Source organism: Scomber scombrus, chromosome 12 (assembly GCF_963691925.1).
Source record: "Scomber scombrus chromosome 12, fScoSco1.1, whole genome shotgun sequence".
NCBI classification, from domain to species: Eukaryota; Metazoa; Chordata; class Actinopteri; order Scombriformes; family Scombridae; genus Scomber; species Scomber scombrus.
In genome coordinates this window covers 12,838,091-12,866,054 of record NC_084981.1, presented here as the reverse complement: position 1 = coordinate 12,866,054, position 27,964 = coordinate 12,838,091, and the positions used below count along the sequence as shown (strand labels likewise).

General features: G+C 37.8%; 2 protein-coding genes across 5 annotated transcripts in view; one reads left to right on the top strand and one right to left on the bottom strand.

Annotated features, from left to right (window-relative positions):
* The window catches only part of khdrbs2 (KH domain containing, RNA binding, signal transduction associated 2), a 66,762-nt gene extending 50,550 nt beyond the window's left edge, over positions 1-16,212 (bottom strand). The window contains exon 1 of the mRNA XM_062430853.1: positions 16,122-16,212. Within this exon, the coding sequence (XP_062286837.1) occupies positions 16,122-16,212 (91 nt within the window). The remainder of the gene's footprint in view (positions 1-16,121) is intronic.
* A 4,166-nt stretch (positions 16,213-20,378) lies between these two features.
* Positions 20,379-27,356, top strand: si:dkey-103j14.5 (isoaspartyl peptidase/L-asparaginase). 4 transcript variants are annotated; one of them, XM_062430925.1, is made up of 7 exons: positions 20,379-20,444; positions 21,254-21,440; positions 22,779-22,921; positions 23,288-23,451; positions 24,125-24,243; positions 25,022-25,132; positions 25,354-27,356. In XM_062430925.1, exons 2-7 carry the CDS (start codon positions 21,254-21,256, stop codon positions 25,560-25,562), a joined length of 933 nt encoding a protein of 310 aa, XP_062286909.1. In that variant the 5' UTR covers positions 20,379-20,444; the 3' UTR covers positions 25,563-27,356. The 4 variants fall into 4 exon arrangements, with proteins under 4 accessions (XP_062286909.1, XP_062286908.1, XP_062286910.1 ...); XM_062430924.1 differs by having other exon boundaries at positions 20,385-20,444; positions 21,244-21,440; XM_062430926.1 differs by having other exon boundaries at positions 20,401-20,457.
* Positions 27,357-27,964: the final 608 nt, after the last annotated feature.

Sequence of the window (27,964 nt, the reverse complement as noted above, 5' to 3'; positions counted from 1 at the left end):
CTTCTGGACATCCATAACTCCAGTTTAATGATCCTTCTGTTCCAAGCTGTTCCAACATTCACTCATTACAGTTTCTAAAATCAGTGGTTTTAGTTTTACACAGAGGATGACAGTCATTTGTTTGTCTGTTGAATCACACAAGTTACTCCAACAACTTGAAAGGCTGATTTCTTCAAGCCTGACACAATCTTTCTGATTGTGCCTGATAGTCCGAGAAAGATCATTTAAATTAGGACACGCTTTCTCAGCTTTTTTTCGTGGTTTGTCTCAGACTACTCGCATTAAAGCTGCAAAGTTGTCTCAGTTTTAGAGGTCGTCTAAATGGAAGAGTGCAAATGAATCAATGTTTAAAAATGCCTCTGAGGTTATTAAGCAGACTGTGTGTGAGAATTACTGCCAGATGGAAGAATCCATCAGATCAAATCAGACACTATTTTATACTATATCATTCACACTCATGTCAAAATAATTCGCAAGTGTATTTTTCACATTTCCCAGTGACGGCTGGGAAGGACTGTATCATTTTAACCCATTGAAATCTGTGAACAGGTAATGCTTATGCTTACATCATTGCCTACCGCAGGGAACAGAGTGTGCCTGAAAACCTCTTGATGAAACCACAAGTAAACAGATTGAAAGACCCCTTAAACCTCTTTATCCAGTCAACACAGCTGAGTCACGCCTCCTTATGTGACACTTTACACAAGATAGGGGTACCAGGATAGCAGGAGCTTACAAAATAGCATGTGGATTGCCTGAGATTATAAATCAAATACAACCTGTCTTGTTCAAACCTGTCTTTTAAACAACAGCTGAATCTCAATGCATATTTTGGACTAGCTGTGCTTTACAGTATATACAAAGGACAGGGTACAGTATCGTGACAATGACAATGACAATATTAATAATATATAGAGTGATTATACATATGGAGGAGAATTTGTCTTTAGCCTCTGACTTTTCATCAAATACCATCAGTAGGTCAAATTGATCAGTTATGTGAAATATACCGTAGTTACCCCTACACAATGGATTGACACAAAATTTTGTACAGAGATTCTTGATTCCCAGATGATTCATTCTACTGACTTTGATGATTCCCCTGACTTTTCCACTAGCAAAAACATAAGGTTGAAATGTTTTGTCCAGAATGAGTATCTCTACAATTATTAGATGGATTGCCATGAAATTTGCCATGACCCCTCTTTGCAGTCAAAAATAATGTCAACATGTTTTTGTTAATAATTTTGTATCATTAGATTGACGGAAAAATAATAATATCAGAAATGCTCCCTTTTGTTTCAGGTGGCTCGTGGGTTGTGATGGGGGTTTGTTTGATTGAAATGAGCTGGCAGGCTAACAGTATTACTCTGTATGGCACAAAGACAAAGTAAACGAACAGCTGTAACTACACGTCATGGGCAGACAGTGTGTTGCTAACAGGGGTAAGAGCAATGACTAAACCAACATCTAACTGAACTGAAGTGACATTTTCAGGTATGTTAACATGGTGATTAATGTGCTGCAGCTGAGCAGCTAATTAGCTGTCTAGCCTGCTAACCAACATTAGTGGTGCATTTTTCCCCAGTGAATGTGTTTGGTGGCTTGCTCAACAAGCTGCAGTATACATCAAGACGGGTGTTCATGTTTGTAGGTTAGATAAGAAGACGCTTTAGCAGGAAAACTAATGTGGTTTGTTGTTCAGAGTCTGTGGTTCTTATGATGTGTGGCAGGATGCGATCAGGCACAGTGTGACTCTGATTGAACGCCAATGATCAAACACCATGTTATCACTTTATTCAAGACTTGATTTGCTGTATCAAAATAAAAAAGTCTCCAGCTACGCAAATGGATGGTGGAACAGTATTTCATCAAAATAATGTAAAACTGAGGGGAACAATCATGAAATCAAATAATTTAAAATTTAAATTTTTCCCTTTTGGTTTCTTTTTTTCTCAAAGGAGAAAATTGGAAGTAAATGTTCATGCATGTAGTAGATTCTCAGTCCAAGCTTGCTTTCATCAAGGAATTGTTTCTTGATATCTTCACAGATTAATTCTGGTCTTGTGGTCCTGTGGGAGAGAATTTGCTTTGGGTTATGTCTTCATTGTGTTTCACTTACAAATGGGCATAGTATTCATTTCATAAGATAAAGTAATGATGTTTTTATGGACCATGAGTATGATTAAATGGGAAACTCCTCTATTCTGGTCCGCAGCCTGCCAGTGAACTTGGAAGAAGATTGTGTTTGTGTGACAGAGAGAGTGAGGGAAGGGAGAGAGAGGGAGAGGAAAATGAGCTTACAATGTATGAATGTGGAGAAATGTTCACACTAGCATCATCTTTGTCAGATATGTGGTAGGGAGCAACAGGAGCCTAAGATCAGAGACGCAAGAATGTGCTTTGAAGGTCACTGTCTTTCAGCCCTCACACAGGATGGAAAAAAATCTCATTGGGCGAAGTGAATGAGTAAAACACTCTCAGCTACTATTCTGGTGCTCTTGATCCCCTCTGTTGCTCTGCCCAAACTGCTTCAGCGGAGGTGCTCAGAACCCAGTGATTAAAAAAGAAAACTGTGGTTTAGCTGGGCAGCTACCAGATAAATGTGTGCAACTGTACGAGTAAGAGGACAAGGTTTTTGCTGAAAAAGAAAAAAAGTGCTCAGTCAGCCTGCCATAGCTTAAGGTTAAATACATCTGCTTTGGGTTTGCATCTAACAACACTGAGCATTAACACAAACTGAGTAAAAGTTTGAAGTTCATCTATCCTGACCATTATTAAAAAATCAATAAGTTCACTATTTTAAATTTACACAAATCTGTAATCATGATTAAATAAGCACTTTCTATGAGAAAATATTCAAAATTCTTAGTTTTTTTTTTTAGCACCACAACTAACCTGAAAATAAGGCTCTATTCCTTTAGCATCTCCTGTGTATATTCAGGTAAACAATGCTATTGAGAAGTACAATGAATAAACCTAAATAATAATTAGTAATTAAATCTTGACAGACTGATTATGTGATTTCTTTCACAACTTCTTTTGCGCAAACTTGAATTTCAGCAATCCAAAAATGATTAGAAACTCTGTTATACTTTGCTGAAAAGAAAATACCAAAAGTGTCCTACATTGTTTGAGCCACTATCATTAAAAAGTAGCATGCAGGCAGTTCAATAGCATGTAAACAGGACTGCATCTATTTTGTTGGAGATAATATGTTTACTGTTCAGCAGTTTCCTTTGAACTGTTTATCCTCACGTCATTGCTTTATTGGGTTTCAGCTGTTGTTTGATATTACAGTCCACACCACTAAAGCATGCAGTTTGTTCTGCTGCTTAATAAGAGTGGTTTTTAAATTGTGTGTGCTTTCAAGACCCTGTTTTCTCCATACAGTACTAAAATGTTGGGCACTTTTTTTCTAGTCAACAGAGAAACATCAAACAATAGAAAATATCTCACTGAAATACAGCAACACATTTTATCATAATGACCCCAATCAAAAAAATGTATTTCTTTATCCAACATGCTGTAGGCTTGACTAATCTCTTGTCCAACTACACAGATATTTGATAAAACAGAGCACATCATCACACCAGACGGAGCAGGATGTCCTAGAAACTGACATGTACTTTGTGCAGTCAAATAAAGCACACAGTAAGCATCCTTCCCTTTGAACACTTTTTAACTGTAGAGATTAAGGTAGAGGTAGAGACAAACGTGTGTTGCCACTGTTTTCTAGCTAATGTTCCCTTGGATGACGTGACACAAAATTGATCTGTTTTTGGAATGAAAAAGTGATGTGGGAGACAACACTGCACCAGTAAAAGCTCCAAAGCGTGTGGTGAGGAAATTTGACCTTGAATACATTAAATTTGGATTCATAATGACAGGCAGTGATGCTGAGCTGAAAGCACAGTGTGTTGGGTGTGGTGAAATCCTGTCAAATGAGGTGCTAAAACCATTGAAGCTCCAGAGACACTTAAACACAAAGCATCTGAGATGTGTTAGGAAGCCAAAAGAATATTTCCCAAGGAAAAGGGACGGGCCTCAGGCACAACAGAAAGTCACCACAACATTAACAACTCAAAAGCCACTTTGAAGGCTAGCTATATGGTTGCTGCTCATGTAGCTTGTAAAAAGAAACCCTTTACAAGACGAGGTTTTTTTGTCAAGTACTGTGGATATATGCCGAGAGTTACTGCGGCTGCAGCCAAAATTCAGTCAATACCAGTCTACACAAACACCATTAGCAGAAGAATTGTTGACATGAGCGATGACACTGAATGTCAACTTGTGGAAATAATGTAGGCAAGCCCATACTTAGTACAACTTGGCTGACTTAGCAGTGCCACTCTATTGTTAGTTTTTGTAAAATACTACAGGGACAGTAATCTTCTTGAGGTGCAAAGAGTTTGCTGTGAGAACAACGGCAGATAATGCAATATGCTGCCTTAATGATTACTTCACCAAAAAAGATCTTTATTGGAAATACTGTACAGGTGACAAGAATATATTGGGGTGTATGTCCGATCCAGACTATTAACTAGTCAGTGACTAGACATCTAATCAGTGACACCTGTTTCTTTATTCATCTTATCCATCTTTAATATTGGCCCCTGCACTAGTACGGTGGTCCAACAATATCAATAAATCTCCACCCCATAAAAAAATACACAGGTGACATATTTGCATCTTGATAAAAATCAGTGGGGAGTAAGAATTAACATGAACACAAATAATTAACACAATTGTCATAACAGCCACTTCCATTAACAATTTATTTTTCTGTCCTTGTATTATTTTTTTAAAGGACAAAGTCTCAATAAAACCTGAGAAACAGATGGGCTTGTTGAGTTTGAACAGCAGCTGCGTACAGTGTCTTTTGGTTTTTTCCCCATGCTTTTCTATTAATCCTCATATCTGGCTGGACGTTTTATTATCCTTCCACTGCTTGTGCATGCAGGGTAGTCACAGTTTGTTTGCCTGCACTGCTGTTTTGTGCTGTTGCATGCTCTTCACTTATTGCTGCTTTATCCTCTGTTGATCCCTGAGTGAATGCATGTTGAGTCTTTTCTGTATTCTTTTGTTCCCCACTGCCACCTCTCTCTTATTCCTCAGTATGTACCCTCCATTGAGACCTATAGGTCCTCCTTCACCGAGTAGTACATTATGAGCATGGTGTGTCCGTTATGTCTTTGACCACTGTTGGATGCCAATTCCCCATTGCCATGATCCTGCACTCTTACATAGTCACCAGTCTTTCCATGTTCTGTCTTTGCTTTTGTGTCTCCATTTCCCCCTTGGTTGTCTTGTGTAATGTTGGCAAAAACTGCCTCTCCCAACATGTCATGAACACACAAACATCTGAGCAAGTCAAAGTCTCCTATAGGTGTGTTCCCATACTCTAGAAAACACACATATGGGTCTGAGCCAATATTTATTGTACTCTTGTGAGTACTGAGGTCTATTGTCTGATTTGATCTCATCTAGGATTCCATGTCTGGCCAATATAGACTTTGTGAATCGAATCACAGCGGCTGCCTGTGTATCAAGAGGAGTAATCTGTCACAATCAGAAAAACGTGAGTGTTTCTTTCTGTTGTTTGTTTCTGGGAAGAAATAGTAGCTCTAACCTGGAGTTTGCATTTTTCACTGCCAAAGTGACCAGCGTGAATTGCCTTCAGCGTGTCTCTCCTTAGTGTGTGTTGTGCTACTATCATATCACCCATATACCACAACTCTTCTCTACAGTTTCAGTATTGCCTGATTTGTGCTGGAGCGTCTTTTCTCTCAGGCCAGCTGTTTGTTCTCAGTGCTGATAGCGTGCTGTCTCTTTGTGTTTCTATGCTTATTGTCTCTATTTTGTTTTCATTCACCAGTAGTTGACTCATGATGAGATGTACTTAAGCCTCAATATCCTCCTCGAGTTTGTCACCAGGGTCTCAGTCATCATCTGTGACTTTAAGGTGTGCCCTCGAAAGTGTTGGCCGTGTACATTTCTTTTCCTGGCTTGTATATTACATACAGTTGGTGGTGTTGTAGCTTCAGGAGGACCTGTATACTTGGTGAGTAACCCTAACCCTAACCCTACCACTACCAGTTGGTTTCTTGAATATACACATCAGCGGCTTGTGATCTGTTTTAACCTCTGCTGTTTTGTCATATATAAAGTGGTGGAATAGCAAGGATTTCCTGCCACTGCAGTAGTACAGCCCCTAGCCCTGATGCATCAACCATTAGTTTCAATGGCTGCTGGACATCATAGTATCTTAGTGATGTTTGTGCCCCATTACAAACAGTCTCTTTGATGTCGTTCATTCGACTGTTGGTCTGTTCCAGCACCATACCACCTCTTTCTGCAGCAATTCTCTCAGTGGTTCTGTGAGTGTCGAGAGGTGTGGTATGAATTTTTTTAGGCATGTGACCATACCCACACATTTCTGCAGTGCAGGTCTGTTCTCTGGTATCTCCATCTGCGTGACAGGTTTGATTTTGTCTTGGCTTAGATTGTGACCCAGGTGCCTCACTTCATGGATGCCTATTTTGCTCTTCTCTCTGTTGAACCTCTGGTTTATTTTTCTGGCTCTCTTCAGCACACAAAGTTTCCTGTTGTGTTTGTCAGCCACTTTGCCTTTGCATCAGTAAATCATTGATGTGGGTCACAACCCCTTTCATATCCTCAAGTAGAATCTGTAACTTCAAATTGACGGGTTGAAGGTGGTTAGATATGACGAGTCCTCTGTGAGTGGTATTTGTCTGTATCCACAACTAGCGTCCAGTGTACTTAAGCGCCTCAGCCAGCTTGCTCATGATTTCATCTGTTGTAGGTATTTGGAAATTTTGTATCCATATGGCAGCATTGAGCTATTTTGGGTCCAAATAGACCTGTAGGCTGCTGTTGGATTTTTCCGTCATTATAATGAAGTTCACCCACTCTGATGGTTTGTCTACTTTTGCAATGACTTCCATCTTTTCCATATGTTCCAGTTCCTTTTTCAGTCTATCAGTGGATTACACATATACCTTCCTTTGATTTGATTTTAATGTGATGTGGTTTTCTTAACGCATCCTGGGCTATATATTCCAATACTCCTTCAGAATGATATGTCTCAGACCTAAATACTAGGTCTTACAGCCTATACTAGTCCTTAAGACAGACAATAGGTTCTGCAGCTGGTAGGTTCACAATTGAGAATTCACACATGTGCGTCCTTCCCTTCAGTGTGATTGGTAGACTGCATTTGCCTGCTATGGGTAGCTGTCAAACGCATCGAAGAGAGGACAGCAGATGCCAAACAGACATACTGTTTCTTACATAGGGAAAGTCTAGCAACAAAGCAGATGTCACCAGACCTGCATCGAGTTATGAACATGACTGTGAAAACTGATAACTAGATTCAGAAAAATGCACTAAACTCTAAGTGTTTTGCCACTCTGTGTGAAAGGGTTGATGCAGATCATTTGCAGCTCTTGCAACACAGTGAAGTAAGGTGACTTTAAAGAGGATGTGTGCTTAATCACCATTTTGAACTGGGAAAAAGAAGTGCACACATTTCTGGAAGAGCAGCCTAAGTAAAACTGTGCAAGCCTATCCTCATGTCAACATATCCATTGCTATAACCCAGCATCTGACTCAGTTGCAATGGAAGTTTGCAGACTTCGCAGAGGACCCACAACACGGAAACCTTGGATTTTGGACCCTTTCTTTGTGGATCCTGCTTCAGAAGATACAGCTCTGTCCAATGTTTTGTAAAATGAACTGATGGAACTATCAGCAGACAGCAGCCTGAAGCTTTGGCTCACAGAAGTTGACCTTGCTTCATTTTCGACTAGCTGTCAGTCCATAACCCTCTCTGTCAAAATGGGCTAATTTCTGTTGCCTTTCATCACCATCTATTTATGTGGGTCAGGGTTTTCAAGGTTTTTTATTGTGACTGTTGCAAAATCTTAGCCTGGCTAACACCAGACCGCGTCTCAATCTCATGTGAGATTGAGGTAGGGTCTGGTGAGGAGCCGTTCATTTCCTCGTATTTGAGGCGGGATCAACGAATTTCGATCAAATGCTTCTTTACGCTACTGGACAAACTTAAAGCCAATCATATCAATGATAGACAATGACATATTCAGAGCCTGTAGGGAGCAGTGGGAAAATCATGTAGCGCAAGTTTTTGTTCTATTTTCAAAGTGAGCTTGCCTTCCAATTTATTTAGCACACAATCTACTGCTGCCATGAACGGTTGCTGCACCTCCGTGGCCGCCATGCTGGATGTAAACAGAGTCGCTCTACGGTCTTCATCGCCTTGAGCCCGCCTCCCCGTTCTGTGATTGGTTCCCTATCTCAGGCGAAAATTTTGTCTTGGTGGCCATGCTAACTTTCTGAGCGAAGTAGAATCTCGCTGGAATGAGAGCATGGGTATACCCAGGCTAGCAAAATCTAAGACAAAGAACAGACTGAAAGCAAGCATGTCAGCCTCTAACCCATCCCACCATGGCTTGATCTCATTATTTTCCAGAAGTAAGCCCAAATGTCTCACTGAGGGTAAGCAGAATATTTATTTTGTTGACTTTTTTTTGTCATTTTATGTTTACTTTTTCTTTGGGAAGGTGGTCTTATAAACTGGGTGTTAGTGGTGACATTCCCGGGAAAAATCACAAACTATGCATAGTTAGTGACATGTTTTCCATCACTCAGCAGTGGTTGGTCTGCCAGAGAGGGTAGGCGGAGCTAACACAACAGACTTGCTCGTCTTCAACTCATGTCAACACATGTCCTTACTGTCCATGCTGACAACCCCTACTTTATTACACTGCAAGCATTTATATCAACTGCAGTAAGGGGCCAAAACATAAAGCCTTTGTCGAGTGCTGCCATTAACCCATAGACCACTGAATTATTCACTGATTTCTTCCACCTACTGAATGGTATATCTACAATAATGGCTTCACAATGGGAGCAAAAATGAATCCATGTAATTACTTTACGATAACTGATTGTTTGGTCACATCAAACACAAAAAGAGGTAATGGCACTCTGCTTGTCAGCGTGAACCTGGTGGGGGAATGGGCTGCGAGACGTGCAATTAGTTTTGGCCTTTTCCACTCTGGACTGATGAATGTAAATGTATGGGGTTGGAAATATGAATCACTGTTTGGCCACTTGCTGTTTGTTTGTTTTTAACAAGCTGCACTGAAGCAAACTGCATTCAGTTGTTGACACTGTGATAAAGTATTAATTCTTAAATCTAATTATGCTGTCTTCAAATACTCTGTTGAATGTGCAATGAAAAGTGAAGTGAAAAGGTAATTACTATTCATACAAATTACATATTAAAAGCAAGCAAATTATGCACATTTTAATCATGATGTTGTTTCAATAATCATATTTATGAAAGCTATTTACAGCCCATTCAGGGAGAAAATATCCACCAAACATTCAGCTATGGTAGACAACATGGTCCTTCCTGATAAATATTCCTGATAAATAACATATACATACAATAATACATTATAGGAACAGTTTGTCTGTTATGTATACATTATAAATGTATAAAAATATGCATAAAGTATATTAATCTAATATACCTAAAAGACGAACATTGAATGTTGAATGAACACGAAATGAATGACTTTGTTTTTATTTTCGGATACAAACAGACTGCCCATGGATGGCCCACCCATGGGCAGTCTGGCCCTCCATCTTCTGCTAGCTAACTATCTCCTATGTTGTAAATTTTGGGAGGAGCCACATTCCTTTGAGTCACTGTCTCTTCTCTCATTTTTCTTTAATGCACAATAAGTGTCTGAATTGGTCAGAAATGCCACTAAAATGTGTAAAACTATGCATTTGGACGATGTTTTAGAACAATTAACTATTAATATTATGGATATTTAAACTTTATTTCAAAATTCAAAAGTCACATATATTGTTGCATTTGATTCATTCGATATTAACCAGTGTGTAATTTATGTATGGTTCAACTGCTAGGATAATGCAAATGTATTTACAGATTAGGAAAAAGGGTTTATTGATTTTATTCTGTGTAATATGTGGTTAATCAAAATGGCAACTTGTGTTTCCTCAATGGTTCCCGATGGGTTGATGAAAGTGGCATTAGAGACAGAAATGAGTGAATATTCAATTTATAAGCATATCATTTTCAGATATTCGAAGGGATATAAAATGATCTGCCTTTTTTACTTCAGTTTTTCTCTCCACACAAAGGCTTTAATTAGTAATCAATGGAATCCCTCCAAAGAGTGCCAAGGATAACTTTTCTTTCAAAACACCTCCTAGACTATAAAAATGTTTACAACTCTTTGACAGGCAGCTGCTGCTCTTCTTCTGTCTTCTTGGCTTGTTGACTGCTGCTGCTGCATCTGCTTTCTCTAGGCCTTATCAGCTGTGATAACCGCATTTCGGGTGTTGTCCTTTTTTGAAATATGGCTCGGACCTGAAAACTCTAGAAAGAGACTCAACTAAAAATAAAAAGACTGCAAAGATGCCTAAGCCACAAGCCAAGCCACACCATTTGTAGTTTGAATATATATTATTTTTGTAATCTCCTATTTTGATCATGTAGTTACATTTTTCAAAAGACTAGAGCTCCATGCATCCAAATCTGCAGACTGCCATTGAATGCACTGAGACTGGGACGCCTCCCTACTGTATGTGTCCACTACAAGCCTCAACTAAGTCTGAGACTGGGACACCCTCCTGAAAGCAGTGAACCAAAGTGCTTCACTGAACCTGCTGCAGCATCTTCATCTGGCTGTCACTCTGGCGACCTGAAGTTCCCTGAGTCTGCTTCGCCTTGCTCAGTGCTTTCAGGGAAGTTTGCCTCAGCATCAGACCTTTGTCACCAAGGAAACAGTAGGAAAACCATCCATGCTTCTTTCTCAGAGTTGATGCAAGAGCAGTTCAAAAATATTTGTTTTTACTGGCTGTAAAGTCGTGGTCCCTTATTGTGTTTTTGACTTGTTTTTGATAATATTCATTCATTGAGGTATTCATTCATTCTGGTGGCAGCAACTTTTTAGTTTACCCATTCATTCATGCATCCATTCATTCATTTTAGTTGTACATATTTATTCCTAATTTTTCTTACTTGGTGTTTCCATAAATATCCTGATTTATAGCCAAGTAGTTGTATCTGTCTGTTCTTTTATATCAGAGATGGAGGTAACTGTATTTAAAATTCATGACTTTATGATATAAAACTGATTCATTTAATTATTCCTCATAATGAATGAATTAATAAAATTAATATTAATTTCCAAGTGTAGTGTTATAATTGTGTTATAAATGTGTTGGTGTAGAATGCCTATTTTATATATTGATGTCAACTTGGGGTCCACATTTTGGCCCCTGGGCTCTATACAGAAGCAGTTATCACTGTCTTTTCTCATTTCACAAACTGAAGTTTTGTATATTTATATTATATTTTAATGTATTTTGCCAGTTAGGTCTGGACATATGCTTGGCATGGAAGAATTGTGGTGGAGTGCCTCCCCCAAAAAGGAAAGGTACATTGTTGCAGATTCAACCTTTTGGGAGCAGGTAAAAGTGTCAGTAAATAATAGCTAATAAATACTATTTTGTATCATTGCAGGGAAATTAAATAAAATATTTCATTTTCAGGGCAAAAAGGCCCATTTAAAGCATTTTATCATAAATAGCGGAAAGAAGATAGGAAAAGATTGAGAAAAAGATGATAAAAATTCAAATGGGGGATGTTGTGGTTCATGGTCAGTCATCAGTGTTTCAAGGGCGTCCCATGAAAAAATTTAAAATGAAATGAATCACTAAAATTAAATTGGTAATTTTTCCAAGTTACCCCTCCAATTCACTATGTTGAATATAGTTGTGATGTTATGCTGTTCTGTTGGAGGTCATTTCAAATAAGTTCCTAACAACTGAATTAAAAGTGATTTTTAAAGCTACTGATACTCCTGTACTTGTCCCTCATTTTGCCTGTTTTTAAAAATCCCATTCCTTCCTTTTAATCTACTATTTCTCAGTTTAGAACTTTCCTATTACATGTGAACATTCAAGAGGCACAGAAATATAATCTGATATCTACTATCTATTGCCTGAATGCTGTGGCTTTGGCTCATCCTCTCATTTCTGTTGCTTGAAATGCTTGTGACCTTGGAATTTAATCATATTTGACCCATGCACTCATTGTAAGTCACTCTTGATAAGAGTGTTGGCTAAACGCTGAAAATGTAAGGCAACATCTCACTTTCCTGAAATGTAATTTGTGTTTGTGGGCTGCAACTATCAATTATTATCATTAGAAATGACCTGTGTGGTCTACAAAATGTCAGAAAATTGTGAAAAATATCGATTCATGTTTCCTAAAGCTCAAGGTGCAAACTAAAATGTCTTGCTCTGTCCTGACAGTCCAAAACACAAGGATATGTAGTTTACTATCACAGAAGATTAAATAAACATGGAAATATTCACACTTAATAAGCTGCAACCAGAAGATTTTAGTATTTTTTGTTAACAAACGAGTAGAACTAGAATTGTGACATTACACTGACACAGTACATTGCACAGGTTTCTGCATTATCTTATTTATTTTAATCACTGTCAAGTAAAAGAGTCATGATTTGAGCATCAGTGCCACAGAATATATTTTATTCTAGTCTATTCTGTTATATATTAGTCTAGTATAGACTGTAGTAGGCTAAAAAAAATGCCTAATTTGTTTATAGGTCCTTTCACATGTAAAGTAGTAGGTGGAAAACTGATTTACAATTCATGTAGGCAAACACTCTCATTAACTGCTGGTCACCTCCTCCTACTGGGTGGATTGTATGTGTAAACATGACAACCACAGGAAATGGCAGCTCAGTGTTCAGGTGTTAAACTTGAGTGTTCAAAAAGAAGAAAACAAACATGATGGATACAAAACTCTGATAAAATGTGGATTAAAGGGTGTTTTTAGCTCATACAATGTGGTGCTTCACATCAAAGGCAGTTTAAGCTGAGATCCAAAGGACATTAAACTGGCAAAATCATCAAATTCCTTAAGTGAAAACACTGTAGTAATGTTAATAGATTCAAGGCTTTTCTAATGCCCTTGCTTCCTTATGGTTTACCTGAAATGTGCCATCATGAAGTTGTTCCTCCTCTACATATACTCATTTTTAATTCAGAGTTGCCTATCATAAAAATATGCAGATTTGTTTGTATTGTCATTGTGTCTGTCATTTGTGAGGGTGATGCGATGCCTCATGAGCAAAAATGTCAGCGCACTTGCTAAACTTGTCTAATGTTCCCCTCCTTGTCAATCAATTGCCTCCACTCTCTGTCTGCTTTGCTTTTTCACTTATTAGAAATTCCTTTGGTTGTCTGGGCAGGACCACGATATTCGGTATGTAGGCAAACCCCTCAAAGAAAACCACTGGGATCTGTTAAAGGCTTATTTTTTTGGTCTCTAACTTCACACCCCTTTTTAAACAACTACGCTTTTCTTTAGTCAGAGGCAAAGTAAAGTGAAACACATGAAGGAGCTGATCTCGTCTTTGGGTTCATATTTCATTTAAATGAGCTTACTTAGTATTAAATAAGGAACAGTTTCTGGTGGATTGTATGATTCCCTTAAAGTGGAAACTAGAATAATGTTCACTGTTATTATTACTTTGACTTTAAAATAAAACAAGAAACACTCCCATCTGAAAAAGAATTACCCCCAGTGGACCTCAAAGGAAAGATCTTTGTCCCAAAAAGCTTTAAATCTGCTCAAATAAAGACACAAGAATTTCAGAGGCAACATCATTTAAATATATAAGTAATTCATTTCATAAATATGGAGCTGATAGCTGAGAGCGCAGTAAATCCATGCTATGCTATTTACAATTGTGTGCGATGTGAATAATGCAGGATTACATGCTGTGCTATTCAGTGATAAATCGCTGTGAATCTATAAATCTGCAAACACAGTTTATCTTGCTGGCCATTGATATGCATGACTGTGCATTATCCATGAGCGTAGACTGACAAAACGATAACAAAGCAGTTAAAATTATGAGCATTATTTCACATGCTGCCCAAGGCTGATTATGTCAGAGTTGACATTATGACACTGACAGTTTATTATACTGATTGTCCTCTGTTTTGTGTGATGCATCCGATCTTCTGTGTTGATTTTGCAAACTGGAATTGTTTTCGCAAAAATAGATGTTGATCTATTGCAGTGTTTTACAGTGTGTTATACTGTATTGTTGACCGCACTACATTGTATATTATGGGGAACTGTAAGTGAGGTGAGCACCCAACTATGCATGAAATGAACCAAAGGCCACCTAAAACTGTATATCTGTTATCAAGTGGTCTACAACAATTCACAAAAACTGCTTTAACTAAAATAAATAAATAAATAACAAAACATGACAGTACTTAAGTAAATACATATCACCATTTTACACACTAATTGCTGTACGCTGTGCCAGGTATGATAAGGACAGCATTTTTGTATATATCCTGGCTATGTGAGTCAGCCTTTAGTAAATTTGGCATCAGTGCAGTGTGTGACAGATGATCCCATTTGCATCACAGTTAGCGACAAGAGCGGGACTGTCAGGTGTCCTATCAACACATTTCAACAGGAAATTGGACACTTCCATTTAATCCCAGAGGAGGACTGAAAGTGTTAACCCGTCTGTGTGAAATGCATTTTATATTTTACTGTCTAGTTGATTGTGATCTTTGAGTTAAGCTCTGTTCATCATGATGATATATGCAGAGTACATGTTAACATACTGTACAGACTTAACATTTTTCTTAAGGGCTTATACTTTGTTTTGACACATGGATTGTCTTGCCTGAATGTGGGCTAAGCACCTTTGGGTGTATGTTGACACTTTAATACAAGTATTTATTCATTCATCCATTTAACACAGTGCAATGTTACTCAAACCTTTTCTAGGATTATTTCTACCCACCATGTGCCATTAGGACATGAAAGAGGAAAAAATATGGATTTACACTGGCAAATTTTGAATAAACCAAGCTGAGTACTTGCGTTCACTTCACAGACACAAGTTTCCCATCAGAAGTGACACATTCTCAGTATGTGAATGAGACCCAGGCTACCTGCCGTGTGAAGTCCATTAAATGCTGCACACTCAAGTTGATTATACTGTTCTGCAAGACATAATGTTAAGTCAGAGGAACGACAGTAGAACATCTTTCTCTGTGGCATTTAGTCTCTTCTGTGTTCTTCATGGCAGTTATCATTTTATTTTATTATGTAAACAGGAGATTCTGGTGCTGGTCACCTAAATATTTCAATAAACAGATTTCTTAAGCATACTAGAATCTATGAGTCCTACTCTACAAATCCTTTACATGTGAGCCTGCACTGTATCTCTCAGAGGTACTTGTAATAATATCAAACTGTTTAGATATTTGGTTACTGGCTTCATTTAGAAAGATGAAAAGTCATGGAAGATGTCAAGTGTCCCAGAAAGGTCCTTTCTGATAATATGCACTTTGTCTTTATCGGATAAAGAAATAAAAATACAGTAATTTGATCTGAAATAACAGTGTTTACAAAACAAATAAAGTCAACCTCCCTCTGGGCTGAATAGACAACAGCTGGCAGGACTATGTATTTATCTAACAGCACAGTCCAAATCCAATCAATCCTACAATTAAAGCAATTAGTCCTTTCACCGTTTTCATCCAGAGGCCATACAGCACTGCTCTGTGAACATTTTCCATTTGTTTTCTGGGTGTTATGTGCCAGTGCTTGACCTTGGAGGGCAGTTGGAGTAAGAAGCCACAGAGGAGGGTGGGGGGGATGTCTCTTAATTTAAACACACTTTACTTTCTGTGCCCACTGTGTTGTACAGGTCCTCAATTAATGCTGAAAAAGTTCTACACAGTAGCCAAAAAGCAATTCTCCCAATAAACAAGACAGTGTATTCACTGCCACCCAGCAAGCGTTAGGAGTCAAGGACAATGTTTGAAAATAAGCTCATACTATAGGTCACTGTACTTCCCCCAAAAGGCTATGCAATGGTGTTTTTGTTCGCAGGGAATATGGTGAATCACTGATGAACAAATCTTTAACGCTCAGAGTAGATTTGCTTCGAAAAAAAATTACTTACCTTCAGCAAGCAGGCGCACCGCATGCACAAAGGTGGGGTCCAAGCTGTTTTTCTCGGCCACCAGCTCAGGTAAGGGCTTATCTGGATGCATTATTATTAATACAGCGGACCTCTTCACCGGCCGTGCAGGTGAGACGACAGGAGTGCTGAGCGTCGGAATGCAACTATAACCCTTCCCGCTCCTGTTGTCGGGTTGCTGTAGTCTATCAGTCCCTATGAGCACCACGAGCAAAGAAAGAAAAAAGAAAGAAAAAAAAAAGAAAAAAATAGTCGTCCCAGGTCTCCAAGATGCTTGACTGGAGGCTGAGTTGTGGTTCAGAGGTGTGAGCCCATCTCTCCCACCGCTGCCTGCTGCCTCTCCTCGGCACCCCGCCAGACTGGGTCTGCAGACCGCGCTGCTCCCCGCCCCTCAGCAACATTATTGGCCATGCTCTGGGACTGGCGCTGCTGGAAATCAAAGACGCTCCCCGCTGAGCGCATACCAAGCGGACCATGTGCTTGAAGGGAATGGATAACATAAGTTAAGGTTGCACCTGGTCAGGGCTCCATTGTAGATTCAGTTGCTTTTATGGAAGTATTATGCAGCTTACGTTTCAAATACTCCCTTATGAGATATACATCCATACATTAGACTCCTACAGTAGCTATATAGTCATAGACTGTTAGATCTTAGATAAACTAAACTGAACTCATAGCCAAACTGTAAGTCAATTTAAGAGCTTAATATAAGGTTATGGTTTTAGTCAAGGGGTTTTAAAGGCTATCAGCAGAACTTGAGTAATAGCTCACTTTGATAACATATAGCTAAGCGATAACACTATATCAACAGCAAACGTTTCTTCTCCAGTGAGTTTCTCACGGCAAACTACACTGTAAGTTCCTTGAATCCCCAAGTTTCCAAAGTTACCTTGTTATTCTGGAAAACTGTGAAAAATGCTTTACATGTACATCTGCAGTGAAGTCTGAAGGCCAAAAACCCTTTTTTTTGGGTTTCTGTGCCGCTGTCCATGGTACTGAATACTGCCTGCATGCCTGAGATGTACTAGCTATTTATTTGTGCATGATGCTGTATATGTGTTTATTTCTGATGCTCAATATAATATAACATAATATGTGTTTTTATTACATGTAGTCTAGATTAAAGTAGACTAAGAGGATAAAATAGATCAAATATTATTTATTTTCCCAACATCTCTGTTTAACAGTCCAGAAATACGTTATATGTCTTGTATCCTGTTTGTTAACTTTAGTTAATATTTGATTATTTAAGTTTTCACTCATTTGTTTTGTCTTAGTTGGTCTCAAAGAATTTGTAACCCTATCCCAATTTCAGTCTCATCTCAATTACTGTTGAATTATTTGATACAGTACAGCTGCAGCATTGTGTGTCCTTCTAGGGGCAAATTAAGTCTTATTCTTTTATCAATTTTGTTTTAAATCTCCATTTAAAAAAAGGTCACACAAAAGACAATCTCTTTTTTCAAATGTTGCATCATGGCTTTAATTTTATACCAAAGCAAATATGTATACTGTAGCCATACAAAGTATTCTGATACAAGAAGATTAACCTACATTATTAATTGTTGGCTAGTAAAAGAGCAGAGCTGTAGCTGCTGATAACATTAAATGACACTGGTCCCAGACAGTATGAGAGTCAGGATAATGTTTTAAGATAAGATTTTCACCTCATGTCCTCTAAATGAAGTGGGATGGCCTAATTCAGGCTAAATGGGATCAAGTTTTTTCTTGCTTGTAAAGTGAATTACACAACAGTACCTTTGGAAGCAATGTCAGCGGTGTCAGAAATGTAAGCACTTTCAGAGACAGCATCCCATATGCAATGCCTCTTCTGTACCCTAGCTATGATATTGACTTGAGTCCTAAAGTAATATGCAGTGCAGCGCGCAGGCTGCTTTACGTACTCACAAATGAGTTCTGAGCAGAAGAGGCTGGTGAATGACCAATTTTAGTCTATTTGACCTTTAGAGTCGATGCAGACTGCACTGATCAGAATCATAAAGACTGTGGGGAAATTACAGACAATGGTGTTAACTGAATAAACATTCTTTATAATATGGTGAAAATGACACATCTTTAACCCTTTCCTACATGAATTTTTTTTGCATGGATTTTTTCCCTAAGTGTTTTTATTTCTCTTAAGGCAAGAAAAATAAATTTGAACTTAAAATGTTCCCAATCAAATTACATTAAATTACATTATAATAACATAAATAATATGATTTACAGACAAAAAAGTTACTGCAGATGAAGTGGTAGTGTATGAGATGATGCAGTGTCCACTGTGGTGGCTGAAGTGCAACCATGCCATCAAAATCCATGCTTTTCACTGTAGTGACCACTATGACTGAAAGGGTTAAAGTCATCGTCATGTAATGAGACACAACTATTTGTCTGTAAATATTGTTCATTTAGAGGTGTTCAACACATAAAGAACTAATCATAAACAGGAAAATTACCTAATTAAAAAAAAATTCTATGGACTTTATTCATTCTAAATCTCATTGTAGCTGTCTTTCATTTGACCTCTAAGGTGTCATGTAATTAAATATTAAGTATAACATTAGTTTGCTTGGGAGATTTGGAGAGTTTTTCTTTGTGCATCTTTTATGTATTTGGAAAACATTTGATTTAATGCTGTAGCTTTTGCTAATAGCTGTTCTGCCTATTTCTGGAAAAACAAGCAGGACTATATTGATGTGTGTCCTCATCAATTTTTAAATTGACGATTGAAAATGTCTGAAATGAGACACAACTTTATTTTTCTTCTTCTTTGATAGCCTAAAACAATTATTATGGTTATGGTGGCCTATGCTGTCTGTGCATTTCATGCTTGCTGAACCTTCACTGATTTAATTCTGCTTCCATAAAATGATATATGACGATGATAATCGTGCTGCTGTTACAGAGGCTACTACTAGTAATGATGACTGTTAATGTGTTTTAATCTTGCAGTCCTGTATGGCTGTATCTTTAAAGTAAATCAGGCAGACAAATACACAGGCAAACGAATACACATAAACATGGCATTAAAGAAATGCATTTTCAAATTCAAAATTTGTTTTAAGCTACATATAAACAGGGACAAAAATACTTAGTCAAAGCAGAGAGAGGAAGACTGCACTTAAAAGAAAGCATATTTCAACCATATATCATGAAGAACTACAACTATCCCCCAAGTTGATTTGATAGATTCTTACTGCTCTCTAGTGGTCAAAGTGCAGCGGTGCATATTTCACTGGTGTTTTTCAAGGATTTCATTTCTTGTTTCAATAATTTATAAAAGTGAAATTCCAGTTTGAGTTACAATCTTGTGCTAAACTGATAGGTCTCTGATCTTATTAATAATAGTTACATGAGAGAGTGAGAGTTTAGGAATGTTATTTTGCATGAATACATTTTATTTATTAGCATTATTCTGTGTGAAGAATGAAGATAGAGTAACACTGAGGGTGATGATGACAAATAAGGTGCGGGTTTGCATTGTACACACATGGCTGTCTGTTCTATGTTTTGTATCTTTGAAAAACATTTAAAAACTCTAAAAACACCATTTACCAAAATCTTTTAACACTTATTTATTATTCCAGTCAGCTGTTCTGCTAGAGGCTCCACTGCCAGATCAATGATTAACAAGATCAGCAATACAGTTTAGTGATTTATCTATTATTTACAGATGACTTGAAGGTGGTGAAACCTGCTACTGTGCAGTTTGCTCAAGTAGGAGGCCTAGACATTTTTCAGAACAAACATAATTTGATATTCCAAAGCAATCAAAGCACAGATGCAACAAAAACATTGATGATAGCTGTTTCCTATGTTGCTTTTCCAAATTCATAACAGTGGTATAGGACATTAGGTTCACTAGTTCTGTAGTGCCTTTATGGACATGCACCATTATTAATGTTATTACTTCCACCTGTGCATTTCTTTCTATGACAAGTCAAAATATCTTATATGAAAAGGTCCATTGTTAACTCTTTTCTCCTTTGACCCATGTTAGCCTGCCTTTGTCGAGCACTGGGCAACCTATACATATAGCCTATATTTATGAGAGGAACTATCAAGGATTTTTTTCTCTATGATGGCGAAGTCACGCCCTACCAATGACCAATCACACTCCTCATACCTACACCTAACCAACCCAACCAACGACGGTAACGAATACTAGCCAATCAGAGGCAGAGTAGGGCGGGTCATGACTTCGCCATCCTAGGAAAACAATATGTACAAGTACGAATTCCGTGAGTCACGTGACTATGGCGGAGTGATTGTCCAACAGGAACACTTGAAGATCAGGAAGAGGTGAGTACGAAAAGTAAGAAAAGTCAACATGTGTTTTTTTAAACAGTGAAGTGTGATTCAAACAGGCGTGCAGCATGAATGACAGACAGCTGCTGTGTGATTCACGACTTTAGTGTGATCAGCACTGAAAATATAGATCCATTTAAGTTAGTGGTTATGAAAGTGTCGCCTACGTACATCGATAGTCATCCATACAATATTGTTGCAATGTTGATATGGAAGTTTTGGTTAAAAAAATCATGATATTTGGTTTTGTCCATATTGCTCAGCCCTGGCTCATACAGTTTAATACTGAGTTTACTTTTGGTAATATTATGCTACCTAGTACCTTGATCTTGTGGTGTGAGTCTGTTTCCGTACTGAAGAATAGATCCTGAATTAATCTATAACTGACATGCCTGGCACAAAATCCCCATTCATAACCAATTCAAACTAACCCCTTTGACAAAGGTGCAGAGGTTTTATGACCATCTTATAAAGGCTTCCCACAATCATTTCCACAGTAATTAAAAATACTACTTTTGAATAACTGTAGCTACAAGCATGGTTTTGAATTAAATATCCAAAATATATTTTTTTAGATGATTTTGCTTTTTGTTACCTGTACTTGAATTTCAGGGTTGTTTATTGTTCTCATTCACATAGATTTGACATGAAATGGAATACTAAAAATTTAAGGTCTTGGAGAAGTGTTACTAAACTTGGATGATGAACATAGATATTAGATATTATATTAGATATCTATTAAATATATATTCCCTATTTTTTCCAATGAACCTACTTTGTCTTTTTCTTGCAGGAGTGTGAAGATGACAGCAGTTGTAGTTGTGCACGGTGGGGCTTGGGCCATACCTGACGATCTCGCCAAGGCCTCTGTTGATGGAGTGAAGGCTGCAGCATGTGAAGGGTTTTCTGTGCTGAAAAGAGGAGGAAGTGCACTGGACGCTGTGGAGTCAGCTGTGAAGGCACTGGAAGATAACACAGTGTTTAATGCAGGTATATAGCATTATTCTTTTTTTTATTAGTTTAAAATTTTAGAAGCAGAAACTCCCTGTTTCACTCTGATAAATCAAGTAAGCATACTGCTTCCCCTCACCTGTCAGCACAGCAGCAAATCACCAGCCTTTTTTTAATGCATCTTAATCTGCAGCACAATGTCTCCATCTCCTGGTGCTGATGCAAATATCCACACACCACCACCTACCTCTGGGTGAGGGAAGGATACATTGCTGACTTATTATGGGACTCATCCTCATAATCTGGTATTATCCCAGATGGAGTCTGCACCAAAATCTAATCTACGTTTTAGATTATGTCTGGAAACTGTGCTGCCCTGCCTGAACTGTATTCCCCCCCCCCCTAAATAACATTCAGTAAGACTTTTCCCAGATATGAACAACCCAAACTATTGTGCAAAATGCCACACTGCTGCTGCTTAAATTAATGTCTGATATTTTGGGGGGATAAGTATAAAAGTCAGTCCAGGACTGACAAAGACAACAACATAATTACAGAACAGAACCTCATAGTCCCTGGATCCCACCCCCACCTTTAAATGACCTCCTGACAAAGCTTAATCCCTGGCCCACATGTCACAATAGGCTAAAATAAATTAAAAGTTGAACCTAAAATAAAATATATATCAGCCTTACATATTTTCAGTCAAAGTCTTTTTTTAATTTGAATTTTTACTAATGCCAAACAAAGAATGATACGGTCCTTCCAGACAATTCTGTGTAAAACTACTATATGGATCTGAGAAGCTGACCACATCGAAACTCTTGGACTACATTTCATGCATTGAGCAATTATTTTGGATGGGTGAAGTATCAGTCACTAGTACTGTGCTGCGTTGCTGCTTCAGTGTTGTTTTGCCTCCACCATGTGGACATGTGTAGATGTGGCATGTAACTTACAATTGAATACATGGAAATTGAGGAAAAGTTAGATTGAAACATTTTTAAAGCATTTTTGGGCATTTTAAGCTTTTGTTACAGACAGTGGAGAGAGGACAGGAAATAATAGATGCAACAAAGTTCCCTTAGTCACACTGGAAGATGGTTGTTGCACTTTATGTTTGCTGCATCAACCCCTGAGCTATGGTGCCCCCCCCCAAAAAAAAGATTTACCTGAGATTTAATTGACAGATTGATCAAGCAAATAGATTTTTGAGATTTTTAGTGTTGGCAAAGGTTTGCACCCCACTATGTGTCCTACAGTTCACAATTGTTCTAAACACATTACTGGCTCCATCAGTTGTGCATTGAAAGCTCAACCAAACATTTTTCTCAGCTGTTGTTTAGGTTAGTGACTAAATGTGACATGTATTTATAGGGCACGGAGCAGCATTAAATATGGAGGGGGAAGTGGAGCTGGATGCCATCATCATGGATGGAAGGACACTTGCCAGTGGTGCTGTGTCTTCAGTGAAGAACATTGCCAACCCTGTGTCACTGGCACGGGCAGTGATGGAAAAGGTGTTGTCTTAAATAACCGATTTTTGTCGCTATTTAAATAAACAATTGCTTCATTGATTATCAATGGTTAGAAAGGAAGTGATTTGGATCATGTTTATAATGCCTAACAATATTTGAGTCCAATGGTCCATTTGTCATTCCTTAAAAAAAATCTTAATTCTAGAGACTAATACACTTTCATTAATAAAATTAAATTGTTGTGTATCAAAAGTTACCAAAAAAGTAATTATTATTTATCCTGAAAATTATGTAATGTTTAGGGAGCTTAAACTGGATTAACTCGTAGGGAAATTGTATGGCAGAGAAATAGCAAATTCTCGTGTGAATTCTTGTTATCTGAAGAATTATATGATTTATTCATCTCAGACTGACCACATCATGCTGACAGGGAGAGGAGCAAACCTATTTGCAGAGAGCATCGGTGTGGTCACAGTTCCCACTCATACACTGGTTACCCAGTATGAGAGAAAAGAATGGGAGAAGCACAAGGGTTATGTTACAGGTGTGATGGAAGATTTCAACTCTCAGTGGTAAGTTCTGACTTTATTTTGATCCCTTTCTGCCTGCACTTACATTTGTTCATAAATTTCAAGACAACATCCTTTCAGACTGAACAGCGCTGACACCATTCTGACAAACATAAACTCTCTCTTTTCAGAGAATGTAGAGCATGTCGAAAAGCATAATTGTATGCTGTCCTCTTCAAACCACATTAACTGGATTTTTATGTTTACTTTGCCCAAAACTGACAGTAACACTGCAAACCCTTTCATTAACGTTGAATCACAATGTGACTTTGACTCCATTAAGCTGAGATTCATTAAATGGGATGACTTCTAGGTAAATGCCTACTCAATATCAACCAGCCACTTATTCTGAAAAAGTAGAAAAATGTTTTCAGTAAATGAGCTCTGCACATTCAAATGCTCGATGCATTTATATTGGGCGATAGCAAATGAGAGGAACCGTCAGCTACAATAGTAATAAAATATATCCACTTTCTTTGGTGAGTGTGTTATAGTTTACAGCAGTGAATCCCTTCCTGACATTACATTATTCTGTTCCTTAAAGTTGAAATAGAAAAGGTGCACTGTCTAAATCCGTCTGACTAATCTTAACACTTAACTCATGTACATTTCAAACGTGGTGGATGAACGTATATGTACATTGTGTATTTGATAATATAACTTTTCCTCATTCCAGGGCTCATGATACTGTTGGTGCAGTTGCTGTGGATTGTGCCGGAAATGTGGCATGTGCAACATCAACTGGAGGGATCCGAAATAAAATGGTCGGCAGAGTAGGAGACTCTCCAATTATTGGTATGATTAAATTTACTTGCACTTTCTCAGAAAGCATTTTCGCTGTCTGTAACACCATCAACTGCATCTAATATTTGTGAAGTAAATACCATCAACTGCAGTGTCAAATTGCTCTTAGCATTTGTTTGAAAAAGACTTCATAATAGTAGCCAGTGTGTGCATCTCAGCCTGCTGTTCAGCCCTCAGCAATCTGCACTACTTATTTCTTTCAGATATGATCACTTTTGGTTGTACTAGGAAGTGATGGTGATAGTGAAGCCCAGGATAACTAATGGACACGTCTATGCAAAAGATTTTGTAGGATAAATTCACCACATTGTTCTGTCATCACTCCCTGCCACCGTGTGACCATTCAGAATAACTGATGTTAGTAACTACATCAGCAATTTAGAAAAAGACTCATTAATTGATGTCAGAAAACTGTGATAAATGTTGCAGGTCCACTCACCATTTAAGTTATGTTGAGTAATAAATACTGATGGACCAGTAATACGCTAGAGTTGTGATAATACACAGAGCTTTATCACCCAAGTTCTTACTATATAATAGGTTTATCTTTTTATGAACCAAATCACATTTTATCAAGCAGTAAATTTCTTATTAAAACAGGTTAAGATTTAAGACTAAATCTTTCAATGGAATTATCTTTCAACTCTGTTAACATTCACTGTTTGTTGAGTTTCACTCTGTTAAGGGACAACAATGTGTGAAAATTCATTATGCATATTAAAAATACTTGATTTAATAACCTTTTAAAATGTTCTCCTTTGTAAATAAGGTTGTGGAGGATACGCAGACAATTTCAGTGGTGCAGTGTCTTGTACCGGCCATGGAGAGTCCATCCTTAAAGTCACACTGGCCAGACTCATTCTTTCACATATTGAACAAGGTTAAGTATCACACTTGATGCATTGCTCCTGAATATTTAACCTCATGTATAGTATTTGGGGTCACTTTACTTACTTTACTTACTTTACTCTCTATGTGTTTACAGTGCTTTTGCCAAATTAAATGATCTTGAAGTTTTTAGACCACATATTCACGTATTCAAAAATGTTATTTGTTTGTTGACTATTTCATGTTTTCATGTTCTCCTCTTCTCCCACTCAGGTAAATCAGTAGAAGATGCTTCACAGTTGTCCCTGCGCTACATGGGAGAGCGTGTCCGGGGTGCAGGAGGAGCTATTGTAGTTTCTCAATCAGGGCGGTGGGCAGCCACATTTTCAACAGAGCGAATGGCTTGGGCAGCTGTGGAACAAGATGTTCTGTGGTATGGTTTAGACCCAAATGAAAGAATAAAAGAGCAGTTGTCCCAGTAACCATTTTAACAGTTTTTATCCTTATTAGTCATAGTACTGATCCATGCAATAGAGAAATGTATTTCACATGTTTTCTACTAATTGTCTATCATTTGTTGTCTGTAGACAAATCAAATAATGAATCATTTCTTCCAGGCTTCAGGTGTACAGTGACACATACATTGTAACATATAGATTATGAATATTACAGTATACAAGTCTCAAGATCTGAGACATTTTAATATTTAGTTAATACAGCTGATAGCTGAATCTCTGATTCTCTGACATACATAAAATCAGAGCAAAGAACTGCAGCACTGGTTTGAAGTGGATTCTGGCCATAGTGTAAATTTAAAAAAAATTCAACTTAAGCAACTTGTTTGATTAGTGGTTTTCAGTTCTGGGCCTTGGAATGAAGACATCTGCTGGTTTTCAGTGCTGCCATATGCTTAGTGGATAACTAGTGGATAGGATAGAAAACCTACTGTCATCCTGGGAGTCCCTCTCACTTTTATTAATTGTTTATTTGATTAGTAGATAATCAATAACAAAGACTGAGTTTAAAGCTGAGCCTGTGAAATGTTACTTACTTTTTTCCCCCACCAAATGTTTTTCAGTGTCTTAAAAAGTTGTTTGTTGGTGCTCTTCAAGCACCTCTAGTAAAATGGACTGTTACCAGGTTCTTAACATAACAATGGCCTCATGCATGAGCCTCTACTTCATTGTTGGCCTTGCTTCATCCTTTGAAACAATGGCTGCTCAACCAAGAACAAAATTCCTGCTGTATGCAAGTGTGAATCAGAATTATAATTTGATAGTAGGATCATTTGCTCCCATTGTGACTGAAGATGTAGGGGCTGCTCTGAATGGCTGATCTGCCCCTTTATTTAAAAAGTGGTTAAAGAGAAAAGCACCAGTTTCATGTTCTTAGAGCACACACTTACAACAATATCACCTCCTAGACTGAACAATTTATTTGTAGAATTTGTAGTAACTTTTTTTTTAAAACTAATGTTGCATTAAAATAATATTGTTAAACACAAAAAATAATGTTGCTCAAATTGTCACAACATCTCTTATGTAAAATTAATTCATGTGCATTTACAATTTTAGTGATTGCATTGTATATTGGGTTACTTAAAAAATATATCTGATTGTGTGATTTTCTAAAATGATTAAAAGTTCACAGGTTCTCAAGTCTGTCTTTAGAAAATAGCCAGGTGCTCCTAAACACTGAAAATCTTGCCCACATTTTGAGCAAAAGTGTAATTAAAAGTTTGTCAGAAGCTAATGCAAAACTTCAGCTGAGTTAGTTAAATCAAGTTGATATCTTCCACAGTTACAGACTTTTTAGTGACTGCCCTTTTTGTGTCTTGATGGTAAGCATTTTGTTATTCAGCTGCAGTGGAAGGGATCATAGCAAAACATAGAATTTTGCACTAAAAATAAATAATTGATTTGGCTACTATGGACAGCAGGAGCTCCTCATTTTCTTTAAATAAACGTTTAAATAGGCTACGTTTTTGCATGAGAGGACTGGATTTTATCCCCGATCATTTACATTGAAAGTGCATTATGGTCAGTATGAACAGGAGGAATTGTTATGACAATGTGTGCACCTGACAATTGCCTTAGGATCGACTTGGAAAACAGTGACCTCATCCATTAAGTTGAAAATCCTGTTGACACCATATGTGTCTTATTTTACACGAAGAAAAAAAATGCAATTACTGTAGTATTATGAACACTGTATAAATGATTAATTCTCCTTATTTCACTTTGACACTCTTGAAATAAAGTAAACAAATGAACAGATGTGCACATGTGGAGCCTCTTCCTTATCCGTGTGGGAGTCCTTTTTTCCACATTGCCTGAAGGTGATTGTCATGGCTGGATCTACCATACGGGCAGAAAGGGGAAAACAATTGTGCGCGCTTTTTATTTTATTTTTATTTTTTGGGGCTCCACAGAAATAGAACTCAAGGCTTGACCCATTCTCTTGATGTAAATCGTTATAGTCGATTAGGCACCTAGTAAGTCCAAAATAAAATAGATAACCGCAGCGTTATCTAGTGGGAATACAATTAAAGTTGTTTCCAAGAAAGTTAAGTCTCATGATTAACTGTTTCTAATAAGTAGCCTTTTCAAACAGGCTAAAAATGAATAAGAGGAATATTTTTTTGGGGGGGGGGGCGGTTACTAATTCAGCCTTGGTGATTGCATTTGAAAAGTGGACCAAAAACAGCCCATTTTGCTCTTATACACAATTAACTTCCCTGAACTCTTTCCACAGAAGTGTAGAGAGAACATCGTAAAGTAAATGTGTATCTTATGTGTTGTGTGTGTGCATTTTGTTGCTGTGCTACCTATAAACACAAGACACGTGACAAACATCGCTGGCTGTCAGGGGCTTTGCAGCAACG